Here is a 12,154-nt window from a genome sequence, read left to right on the forward strand (position 1 = left end):
CCTTGCCCCTGTAGGATTGGTTGTGGTAAGTGTTTCGAGTGTGTGCTCCTGGGATTGCGTGGTCAGGAGCACATTGAGAGTTGAGAGTGCAGTTTGAGAGTTGAGAGTGCAGTTTGAGAGTTGAGAGTGCAGTTTGAGAGTTGAGAGTGCAGTTTGAGAGTTGAGAGTGCAGCACGAGAGTTGAGAGTGCAGCACGAGAGTTGAGAGTGCAGTTTCAGAGTTGAGAGTGCAGTTTCAGAGTTGAGAGTGCAGTTTCAGAGTTGAGAGTGCAGTTTCAGAGTTGAGAGTGCAGTTTGAGAGTGCAGTTTGAGAGTGCAGTTTGAGAGTGCAGTTTGAGAGTGCAGTTTGAGAGTGCAGTTTGAGAGTGCAGTTTGAGAGTGCAGTTTGAGAGTGCAGTTTGAGAGTGCAGTTTGAGAGTGCAGAGTGCAGTTTGAGAGTGCAGAGTGCAGTTTGAGAGTGCAGAGTGCAGTTTGAGAGTGCAGAGTGCAGTTTGAGAGTGCAGAGTGCAGTTTGAGAGTTGAGAGTGCAGATTGAGAGTTGAGAGTGCAGATTGAGAGTTGAGAGTGCAGATTGAGAGTGCAGATTGAGAGTGCAGTTTGAGAGTGCAGATTGAGAGTGCAGTTTGAGAGTGCAGATTGAGAGTGCAGATTGAGAGTGCAGTTTGAGAGTGCAGTTTGAGAGTGCAGTTTGAGAGTGCAGATTGAGAGTGCAGTTTGAGAGTGCAGTTTGAGAGTGCAGTTTGAGAGTGCAGTTTGAGAGTGCAGTTTGAGAGTGCAGTTTGAGAGTGCAGTTTGAGAGTGCAGTTTGAGAGTGCAGTTTGAGAGTGCAGTTTGAGAGTGCAGTTTGAGAGTGCAGTTTGAGAGTGCAGTTTGAGAGTGCAGTTTGAGAGTGCAGTTTGAGAGTGCAGTTTGAGAGTGCAGTTTGAGAGTGGAGAGTGCAGAGTGCAGATTGAGAGTGCAGAGTGGCAGTGAGTGCAGACTGAGTGCAGAGTGACAGTGAGTGCAGAGTGACAGTGAGTGCAGAGTGACAGTGAGTGCAGAGTGACAGTGAGTGCAGAGTGACAGTGAGTGCAGAGTGACAGTGAGTGCAGAGTGACAGTGAGTGCAGAGTGACAGTGAGTGCAGAGTGACAGTGAGTGCAGAGTGACAGTGAGTGCAGAGTGACAGTGAGTGCAGAGTGACAGTGAGTGCAGAGTGACAGTGAGTGCAGAGTGACAGTGAGTGCAGAGTGGCAGTGCGTGCAGAGTGGCAGTGCGTGCAGAGTGGCAGTGCGTGCAGAGTGGCAGTGCGTGCAGAGTGGCAGTGCGTGCAGAGTGGCAGTGCGTGCAGAGTGGCAGTGCGTGCAGAGTGGCAGTGCGTGCAGAGTGGCAGTGCGTGCAGAGTGGCAGTGCGTGCAGAGTGGCAGTGCGTGCAGAGTGGCAGTGCGTGCAGAGTGGCAGAGCGTGCAGAGTGGCAGTGAGTGCAGAGTGACTGCAGAGACAGTGTGTCAGGGTGCACATTGTGTGAGTGTGCAGAATGAGTGTGCAGGGTAAACAGTGTGTGACTATGCAGGGTGACATTGGGAGTGTGCGGGTGAGCAGTGTGTGAATGTGTAGGGGCAGTGTGTGAGTGTGCAGAAAACACCTCACACACATACACCACACACACATAACGCACACACAAACCACACACCTCAGTCTCTCAACACCACACACTTGTCACCACTCAACACAACACACTCACCACCACACTCACTCCCCAGGCTCACCCCCACAGACTCACCACCACACACTCACCAGCACATAGAAAACAACACACACAACAACACACCCCCAGCCGTCAATGAATGCTTTCACCATGCACAAACACCAACAACCATCATCCATCTGTGCACGCTTTTACCAAGCACACACCCACCAGCCGTCAGTGCACCCTTCCACCAGGCACACACACCTCCAGCCGGCAGTGCACTTTTCCACCAAGCAATCGCAGTATGGTACACTTTACTTTTAAACATATTCATATAAAGCACAGCATGCCACCATTGGTAAAATTACAATTCAACCAACATACTTCCACTACACACCACATGCACACACTCCATAACACATGGCAAAAAGACATTGGCATTTACAATGCCATTAGCTCAAACTCAAATAAATCCGAGCCCGATTGCATTTCTAATGCTTGTTTAGGTGACTGTGGGCTCAAGTGCAAACTGTTACAATGTTCATTGAAGAGCTGAAAGATTCATTTAGTTATTAGCAATAGGAGACTGTTGCAGCGTGCGTCTCTTGTTTTCATGTAGTTAGCAGCGATGTGGCTGGCGTGTCATGAAGTGTGAATTCATGGCAAGAACTCCGCAATGATTGACAATTCTCTTCCTTCTCGTCCAGTTGGGTGCCAAAAAAGGTCTTGGAGCTCAGAAGGTGAGCAGTCAGAGCTTCACTGAAATCGAGAGACGAGCACAAGTGGCAGAGAAGCTGAAAGAGCAGCAAGCCGAGGAGGCCCGGAAAGAATCCAACGAGTCTTTGTGAGTGCTTATTCCTAACTATTTTTTACATAGTGCATAGGATCCTGTAGCTGCCGGCAAGTGCTCTGTAAAACAAGGGTGTGGGAAGCTGGCTTTCTATATGGTATACCACTAGGTGGTGCACAAAGGGCAGATATTCCCCAGAAGTGTACATGGCTCTATTTGTAGTAGTGTGGGCAAGCAGCCTAAGGCCTCACACAGAGGAGTGTAAGACATTTGTTGTGCACACAATGACCAATAAATGACACGCGACTCAAAAAGGGGATCCGCACCAATTTTATAAAAATATACTTTGCTCAAGATTTATTTTACGACCAAGATCTTCACAAAAAGGTAAGCATGTTTTTAAATCGAAATTCTTCTCAGTTTCAGAAGTGGACACTTTCAGTCTTTGCGATGTTAACCGATGGAAGAAAACAATAATGCGGTTTTACAGGTAAGTAAGCAACTTAGGAGCCCAGTCTTCGGGTTTCAGGGTCAGCAGAGGGCAAGGTTCAGTTAAGCACAAATACTGCACCACCAGCGGCACAGGGAAGGCTGGGTGCCAAGGTCAAATCCGGAGGTCGGGCCCAGTGTTACCCAATGGCGACTGGGGGTGCTTGAAGGTACGCTGCTTGCAGGGAAGTAAAGCAGATTCAGGACTCAAGCTTCGGAGGTTTAGGCAAGCACGTGTGGGGGGCACAAGGCAATGCCAACCATACACTCCCAGTGGCAGAGGGGTGGCAGGGTGCAAACACGGTATCAGGCTCCCAATGCAAGTGAATGGGAGAACTTGGATTTTCAGGTGCTGAACCAGAGGATTCACGAGGAGCACCAGTGACAGCAGGAGTAAGTAGGGATGCTGTTGGTCTCAGGAACACTGTCAGTCGGGCTCCTTAAGGCCCAGGGGCTTCGGGTGCAGGGATTTCCTTTGACGTCTGGTTTCTCTTACCAGAGCCGGTCACAGTTGGGGGAGGTGGGGGGCCTTTGGATTCCCACTACAGGACACGTTCTGGAGGTGTCAGCCAATGCTCTACTTGGACTCTGGACCGCTGGGTAACCGTTCTGGATCGGTGGGCCCCCTGGACACAGGCTGGAGACGTCTGGTTCAGAGTGGTCAGAGATCGCGGATCAGGAGTGCACCAGATTTCTAGAGGACAGAGCCGCTGTCCTCTGAAGTTCTGGTCTTTTTCAAAGGCAGGCAGTCCTCCCAGGGGTTGTGGAGGTCGCTGGCTTCAGGACAGGTGTTGTTCTTTTTGCAGGTTCTTTGAAGCTGCAGACAGGCCTGTAGGGCTGGGGTGAAGTCGGAGGGCGTTGTCTGTCTTTTCTGCATGGCGTCGTCTTGGTGGTTCTTCTTAGGTCGGCTGGAGCTAGTTTCAGGGTCTGAGGAACCACCTAAATACTAGATTTGAGAGCATTTTAAGGGAGTGACGGGTAGTGCCAATGGGCACCTTACCTGTGGTTGTCTACACCCTCAATTGTGCCACCCTCGGTGGGAGGGGGCAAAGTCCTAGCCCTGATTGGTGGGGGCCCCACCATCCTCAAGATGATAGGAACTGAAAGATGTACTTCACCTTGCTTCCTGCACCTTAGTTGAGTTGGCAGAGGTGGGCACCCCTACTATTATTCCAAGGTTTTCAATCTCAAAGTGGGGGTCTAATAAGGGGCTGCCATCTGTTACAAAGGTGGCAGGCCTTTGAAGCTTCCCTCTTTAGCACAGTGCCCATCCTGGTGGAGAAGGTGTGACTCTGCCGCCCAGGATGTGCGCTGTTTCTGCTCCCAGAGAACAGGGGCTCTTGACCAAGAGGTACATACACGTCTGGTGGTGGTCGGCTGTCTAAAGCCAGGCTATTACCATACCAGTGTTGATAGGTTTTCAGGGGGACCTCTGAGGTGCCCTCCGAGTGCATGTTTAAAGATATCTCACAAAGGCATCAGTGTAGGTTTATTAGATGGAGAAGTTTGTTAACAAACACTGCTGGGTTCAGAGAAGCTATCATGGTGCTGGAGAACTAGAGTTGTCTAGATACCAGCCCATATCCTCTCTGTGGCTTCTCTTGCACTTACAGTATTAAGGAATAGACCCTAATACTGTTGGGACATATTTGTTAATGCAGATATGCCCACACCTGAGATATAGTTCACCCTGCCTTAGGGCTTGTAAGGCCTGCTAGAGGGGTGACTTACCAATATCTTGGGCAGTGTTCCAAGTGGACTTTGTTGTTTTGTCTGCACCAGGGCATGCATGCTGCAGTGGTAGTCTGCATGGCCTTGGTGAGGGGCCCTTAGTGGGCCCCCTTCAGTCTCAATGCCCTAGGTACCCATTGTAGGAAAGTAGGATCTGCTTCTTCTGGTTACCCCACTATTTGCTTGGTTTAATACTGTGTTCGAGGCATGTGGGCTGCTGAATTCATATCTTAGCATAGATCGCCGCCTAGTGTTGGGTCCGGATGTTTGCACTTTGTTGTACTGGAAGAGTCTTCGAAGTATCACAAGATAGGTTACTCCTCCCCTGGACTACTGTGCGCATGGGCATCTTCTCCATCTTCAGATAATTTTTTTCCGCCATTGAGTTCGGATGCTATTCCTCAACTCCAACTTCGGAACCAAAACTTTCCAACTTTCTACGGCCAAAAGGCCTTCTACCTCGACGGTATTGTTCTCGTTCGGTAAACCTTTAGTCGATTACTCTTTCCATCTCTATCCGGTCGTCGACGTGGCCCGTTGGGCCTTTTCGATGCCAGGTGGGCCTGCTGCCGATGGAAAGGACCCCATTTAAAAGGTGCCCACTATGTCACTCCAAGTTCCCACATACTGATAAACATACAGTATGCAACAAGTGCCTCTCTCCCGAGCACAACGAGGAAGATTGTCCAGCTTGTGCTCAGTTCCGGTTGAAGAAAACTATCCGGAACCGACGGGCTGCTAGACAAGAGATGCAGCGGCAAGTACCGGAACCAGAGAACATTTTCGATGACGAACACGACCTCCTAGAAGTGGTGGACGCCGACCTCGAAATTGTCACCGTAGAAGACCAGTCGGACTCCGATGACCAGATCACACCGGGGCAAACCGTGAGTACCACTCCCCCTACCCTGCTTCCATCTCAAGACAAGGCTCCGGTCGAAGCATCGCCTAAAGACCTTAGCCGTGATAGACACACCCCTTCAGAGACCCCGCTTTCCGGCTTGGCTCCAAAGACCAAACCCAAGCCTTCCGAGACCCCGGGAACGAGCTACACTATTCCCAAAATGGCCGCCGAACCGAAAAAGGTTGTCAAGCCAAAGAAAACCATCGAAACAAAAAAGTTCTTTGATCCCAAGAGAATAGTCGACCCGAAAAAGGCCGTTGAGCCGAAAGAGTGTCGACTTCCCAAAAACAGGTCACACTAAAATTCCTGGTGACCTGAAGAAGGCAGCCGAGTCGAAAAAGGTTATCGAACCAAAAACACTAGTCGACCCGAAGAAAGGGCTCGAACCGAAAACACCGGTCGAGCCGAAAAAGGCTATCGAACCAAAAAAGACAGTAAAGACGAAACATGTTGAACCAAAGGGAGTCGCCGAGCCGAAAACTGCAGTCGAGCCGAAAGAAGCTCCACCGCCTAAGGCCCTCGAGCCAAAGACTCAAAAACAAGTGACTAAGCCAAAATCATTGGCGCAAAAACCACGGACAGTTGAGGAAGAACTTTTCCACCCTAATCCAGTGGAAGAACAACCTAAACTGAATATAGACCCTAAAATAGCACGGGTAACAGTTTGCCATAGGAAGAAGAGACCTTTGGACACTGACACTTCTTCCCCTGTTCCTCCAAAGAAGAAAGACTTTGCAACATCTCCCTCAAGGCCTTTCACTCCTCCTCCTTCCTTTCCTGACATGCCGGATGTACCTTACTCTCCTTCACATTATGATGAGGCAGAAAACATAGACGATCCTCAAGATAACTCTGGAGACCCTGAGGATCAGGATGTGCAGGATAACACCTGGGATGACCAAAATGATCCCTATGATGCATACAACCCACAACCCATCCCTGACACCTCTATATATCCCACAAAGCCGTCGCCTACTGACGACACCATTGTCTTTAACCAACTAGTTGAATAGGGCAGCTAAATATCACAATGTAGACATGCACACTGACCCAATAGAAGAGGACTTCCTATTCAACACCTTTCCTACTTCAGAAAAGAGCGTACGTACACTCCCTATGTTAAAAGGGGGACTAAAACACGCGCCAGACATATTTAAGGATCCAGCCAGAGCGCGTGTTCTCAATCCCAGAATTGAGAAAGTATAAGGCAGCCCCTACAGACCCTTCTTATATTAAATCACAGTTGCCTTTAGACTATTTAGTGGTAGCAAACGCTCAAAAGCGAGCTAATTCACAGACAACATGAGATGCTCCCCCTCCTGACAAAGAGTCAAAGATACTAGAATCCTCAAGCAAAAGAGTGGCATCCCAAGCAGCAAACACTTGGAGAATTGCAAACACCCAGGCTCTATTAACACGATACGATAGAGCACATTATGACCAGCTGGAAGGTTTACTACCACACCTCCCAGAACCATTCAAATCCAAAGCTAATGACCTAATACAGGAAGGCAAATTTATAACAAATGCTTCCATTAAATGTGCACTTGACGCAGCTGACACAGCAGCTAGGTCAATTAACATGAGCTTATTACTACGCCGGCATGCGTGGCTACGCATTTCTGGGTTTAAAAATGAAGTGCAGTCAATCAGACTCAACCAACCAGTTAACCAAGACTTTCTGTTTGGCCCTGCAGTAGATACCATCTTGGAAAAGATGAAAAAGGATACTGCTAAGTCAATGGATGGACGCACTTCAGTTCCAACAATCCAGAAGTTCCTTTCGTTGCTCCTCCTTTTGAGGCTCAGGTAGAGGCAACACATCACAAACTTCCTCTACTTTCAAGAGTAATACCCAGAGCACCTTTAATAAAGGCTCCAACAGAGGAGGGTATAGAGGCAATAATAACAAGGGCAGAGGACGTGGTGGCAACAACACCAGAGCCTCCACTGCCACCAAACACTGACTTGTTCACACTCCCTCCAGACCACTCAACACCGGTCGGAGGCAGACTAACACAATTCCCACCAGTCTGGAATGCAATTACCACAGACAGGTGGGTAAGACAAATGATCCAGTATGGTTATTGCCTGGAACTCACTTCTACTCCACCCAACATACCACCCAAACACTGTCCTATGTCCAAGGAACATGTCACGCTGTTACAACAAGAGGTAACATCCATGCTAGAAAAGGGAGCCATAGAGCCAGTCCCTTTTCAACACCAAGGGACAGGAGTATACTCGCTATACTTCCTTATACCAAAAAAGGACGAGTCCCTCAGACCAATATTGGACCTCAGACCTCTGAACCAATACATACTCTCAGAGCATTTCCATATGATCATTCTTCAAAAAGTACTCCCGTTACTCCAACAAATTGACTTCCTCGCTACATTAGACCTCAAGGATGCATACTTTCACATACCTATATATCCTGCTCACAGGAGGTACCTCAGGTTCACGATAGAAGGTCAACACTATCAATTCAAAGTTCTCCCCTTCGGGGTAACTACAGCACCACAGGTTTTCACAAAATGCCTAGCAGTAGTAGCAGCACACCTAAGAAGGCAACACATCCATGTGTTCCCCTACCTGGACGATTGGCTCATAAAAGCCAACTCATACGCACAGTGTGCAAACCACACATCCCAAACAATTCAGCTGCTGCACAGTCTGGGTTTTTCCATAAACTACACAAAATCACATCTGCAGCCCTCCCACATACAACAATATCTGGGAGCAACAATAGACACCTCAGTGGCAAAGGCATATCCAAATCCAGCCAGGATAGCCAACATGCAGTCTCTAATTCAAAGATTTCAGCCACACCACTCCTTGCCAGCTCGAGTGTTCATGCAGCTTATAGGCATGATGGCTTCCTGCATATTCATTGTCCCTCATACCCGACTCCACATGCGTCCAATGCAGGAATGCCTAGCACGGCAGTGGAACCAAGCTCAGGGACAACTGAAGGACCTAGTGTTGGTAGACAGTCGTACTTACAACTCTCTGCAGTGGTGGCACCCACAAAACGTTTCCAAGGGGCGACTGTTCCAAGAGCCAGTTCCACAAGTAGTATTAACAGCAGACGCATCACTAACAGGTTGGGGAGCCCACCTACTTCAATACACAGTCCAAGGGCTCTGTACAGTCAAGCAAAAGACACTGCATATAAACTACAGAGTTACTAGCAGTATTTCTAGCAATGAAAACCTTTCAGAAATACTTGTACAACAAGGCTGTGTTAATACGGACGGACAACATGACAGCCATGTACTCCATCCAGAAACAGGGAGGGACACACTCTCCGCAGCTGTCTCACCTAGCACAGAGCATATGGAGGTGGGCAATTCCAAGAAACATCTTTCTCCTGGCAGAACACCTGCCAGGAATAGACAATCAGATTGCAGATCTACAAAGCAGACACAGCCAACAGATACACGAATGGGAGATTCACCCTCAAGTCCTCCAACCATTCTTCAAAAATGTGGGGGCATCCAGAGATAGATCTGTTTGCCACAAAAGAAAACTCAAAATGCCAGTCCTTTGCCGCCAGGTTCCGACACCCGTTGTCACAGGGCAATGCGATATGGATGAACTGATCAGGCAGATTTGCGTATGCTTTTCCGCCAATCCCACTGATTCTGCTGGTGGCACACAAACTAAGGCAACAGTCACTCACAATGATCCTGGTTGCTCCCACATGGGCAAAACAGCCATGGTACACGACACTCCTAGAACTCTCAGTAGTCCCTCACCAAAGGCTGCGCCTATCGCCACAGCTGTTAACGCAGAACCGTGGAGAAATCAGACCCCCAGATCCCAATCAGATGAACCTAGCGATCTGGCTCCTGAAGTCTTAGAGTTCGGATATCTTAACTTGCTTCCAGACTGTATTAACATTATCAAGGAAGCAAGATGCCCAACTACTAGAGCATTCTACGCAGCTAAATGGAAAAGATTTGTAATTTACTGTAATAATAACCACATCAATCCATTAGATGCCTCCATCCAAAACAAATGTTACTTATTACATCTTCAAAGATTAAATCTAGCATACTCTTCCATAAGGCTACACCTTGCTCCTATAGAAGCATATCTCCAGAACAGACAACACCTGTCCCTGTTCAGAATACCACCAATCAAAGCTTTTATGGAAGGACGTAAAAGAATTATCCCTCCAAGGCATCCACCTTCGCCAGTCGGGAACTTAAACGTAGTACTTACCAGACTTATGGGGCCACCTTTCGAACCACTCCATTCGTGCGGATTACAATTCCTAACATGGAAAGTGGCATTTTTAGTGGCCATTACTTCGCTCGGGTGAGTGAGCGAGCTACAGGCACTAACAATTCAAGAACCTTTCATGCAGATACATCAAAATAAGGTAGTGCTCCGTACTAACCCTAAGTTCATGCCAAAAGTTATATCAACATTTCATCTCAATCAGTCAATAATTTGCCAGTTTTCTTCCAAAACCCGTAGTCAGTGGCTGAAAGAGCTCTACACACACTAGATGTAAAAAGAGCTCTATTATATTACGTTGATAGAACTAAAGCTTTCAGAAAGACAAAACAACTATTTGTTGCTTTTGCTCCACAGCATAAGGGTAACCCTATTTCAAAAGCAGGAATAGCCAAATGGATAGTTAAGTGCATTCAAATATGCGATCAAAAGGCCAAACGCACTGTAACAATTCCCCCAAAAGCCCACTCAATGTGCAAAATAAGGGCATCCATGGCTTTCCTAGGAAATATTCCACTAGAAGACATATGTAGAACAGCTACATGGTCTACCATACACACTTTCATTAAACACTACTGTGTAGACGTGCAAGCAAAGCAGCAAGCTGCTGTAGGCCAAGCTGTCCTCAAAACTCTTTTTCAAACTGCTGCAGCTGGTACAGGTGACCACCGCTAGAGGAGATACTGCTATTCAGTCTATGCACAGATATGAATTCAGCAGACCACATGCCTTGAAAGGAAACTGCTACTTACCAGTATGCAGTATACCAGTATGTACCATACAGCAAGATGGCCGCCTGGTAGGAGCTCCTCGAAGGAGCTCCCAGTGCTTGGGATCCCTTAAGTGGGTATATCCCTGTTAGCAGCAGCCATCGACCTCCCCAGGAACAGGAATCTTGTTCTGGACACCGCCGCGACCCGCCAGCTTCACAACGTCCGTGGAGGAACGTGCTGGGATAGCGGAACAACAACAAGGCGGAGTGAGGCTCGGGTCGGTCGTAAGAGACACCCGTTTTCCTCCACAGCCGGGGACAGAACAGAACGCACACCGGAGTGTCCCCTCCCTCCTCCGAACGGAAGGCAGACACGGAGATCTGGAGCCAGGGAGACACCTCAGCGGACACCCCAGGACCGAAGGGGGCTGAGGCAACAACAACAACCTCGGAACATCCGCCTGTTTGCTGCTGAGGACGCCGTTCGCTGCACTTGCACCGGCATCGACAGGAGATCACCGAGAGCAGCGAGGAGCCAGACGACAACGGAGCCCCCCCACCCCCTCTGCAACACCGCCGCAGCAGAGGAATCAGAGCGGGGCAGAGGGCACCAGGAACAAAGCGGAGCATCGGACCCCACGGCACAGCCAGGAACACAACGCACACCGGAGTGTCTCCTCCCACCCCCGAACTGAAGCGGTGATCGGGAGCCAGGGAGACACCTCAGCGGACACCCCAGGACCGAAGGGGGCTGAGGCAACAACAACAACAACATCGGAACAAGACAACGGAGCCCCCCCACCCCTTGCACCACCGCCACAGTAGAGGAATGAGAGCGGGGCAGCGGACACCAGGGCGAAGGCGGGAGAAGCACCGGACACTGTCGATGGTCGGTCCCGACGGCAGAAAAGGCAGCACCGGGTCACGGCGACCCACCCCCCCCCCCCCTCCTCCCCCGCACACCGCAGCAGAGGAGCACGAGCGGTCTGGAGAGCAGGGAGGGACGTTGACCACAGGTGCTGGCTCACACGACGGGGGTCACTAGATCACGAAGCGGAGCCGTGAGAGCTAACACAGCTCACAATCATAAGGAGCAAATTAGGACCAGTTGGGGCGGCGGAACACCGAAGTCTGCCCCCCGTGACATCGGTATACTACTGGGATGCATTTTTTAACCAGTCACATACACCCACGAAGGGGAAGGAAGTCAACCATGGATTTCTGTAATGCTTCTGTTTAACTCTGCTGGTAAGAGGGACTGAATCACAAAACTCAGGTATTTACTTTTCCCACCCACCGACTCTCTTTTTGAAAAGCCTAACTCACTGAAAAACTCTATTCCTTTGTACAAAATGGCGGGGGCCATAAAACTGTAACAATAAATCCCCCCATACCTTCTATCTTCCACGTGCCCCTTCAGCTCAACTCCCCCACATAGAGATAAGACTCCCAGCCAGACTTGAGCTCTGGTTGCTTGTACAGGAAGTGGAATCTCTTCCCCGGTGCTCAGAGCAATAGCAGCAAAAAGAGGACTATTCTCTCTTTCTCCCAGCCTGCTTAGCAACAAACAAAGGACTACTTGCCTGATCTGAACTATTTGGCGGCCATCTTAG

The 12,154-nt window shown here is 49.2% G+C and overlaps 1 protein-coding gene across 1 annotated transcript in view; it reads left to right on the top strand.

Annotated features, from left to right (window-relative positions):
* ARFGAP2 (ARF GTPase activating protein 2) overlaps positions 1–12,154 on the top strand; it is a 182,600-nt gene that overhangs the window by 93,227 nt on the left and 77,219 nt on the right. Inside the window, exon 9 of the mRNA XM_086959722.1 lies at positions 2,375–2,511. Within this exon, the coding sequence (XP_086815848.1) occupies positions 2,375–2,511 (137 nt within the window). The remainder of the gene's footprint in view (positions 1–2,374; positions 2,512–12,154) is intronic.

The sequence above is a fragment of the Lissotriton vulgaris genome, chromosome 2_2, assembly GCF_964263255.1.
Source record: "Lissotriton vulgaris chromosome 2_2, aLisVul1.2, whole genome shotgun sequence".
Lineage (NCBI taxonomy): Eukaryota > Metazoa > Chordata > Amphibia > Caudata > Salamandridae > Lissotriton > Lissotriton vulgaris.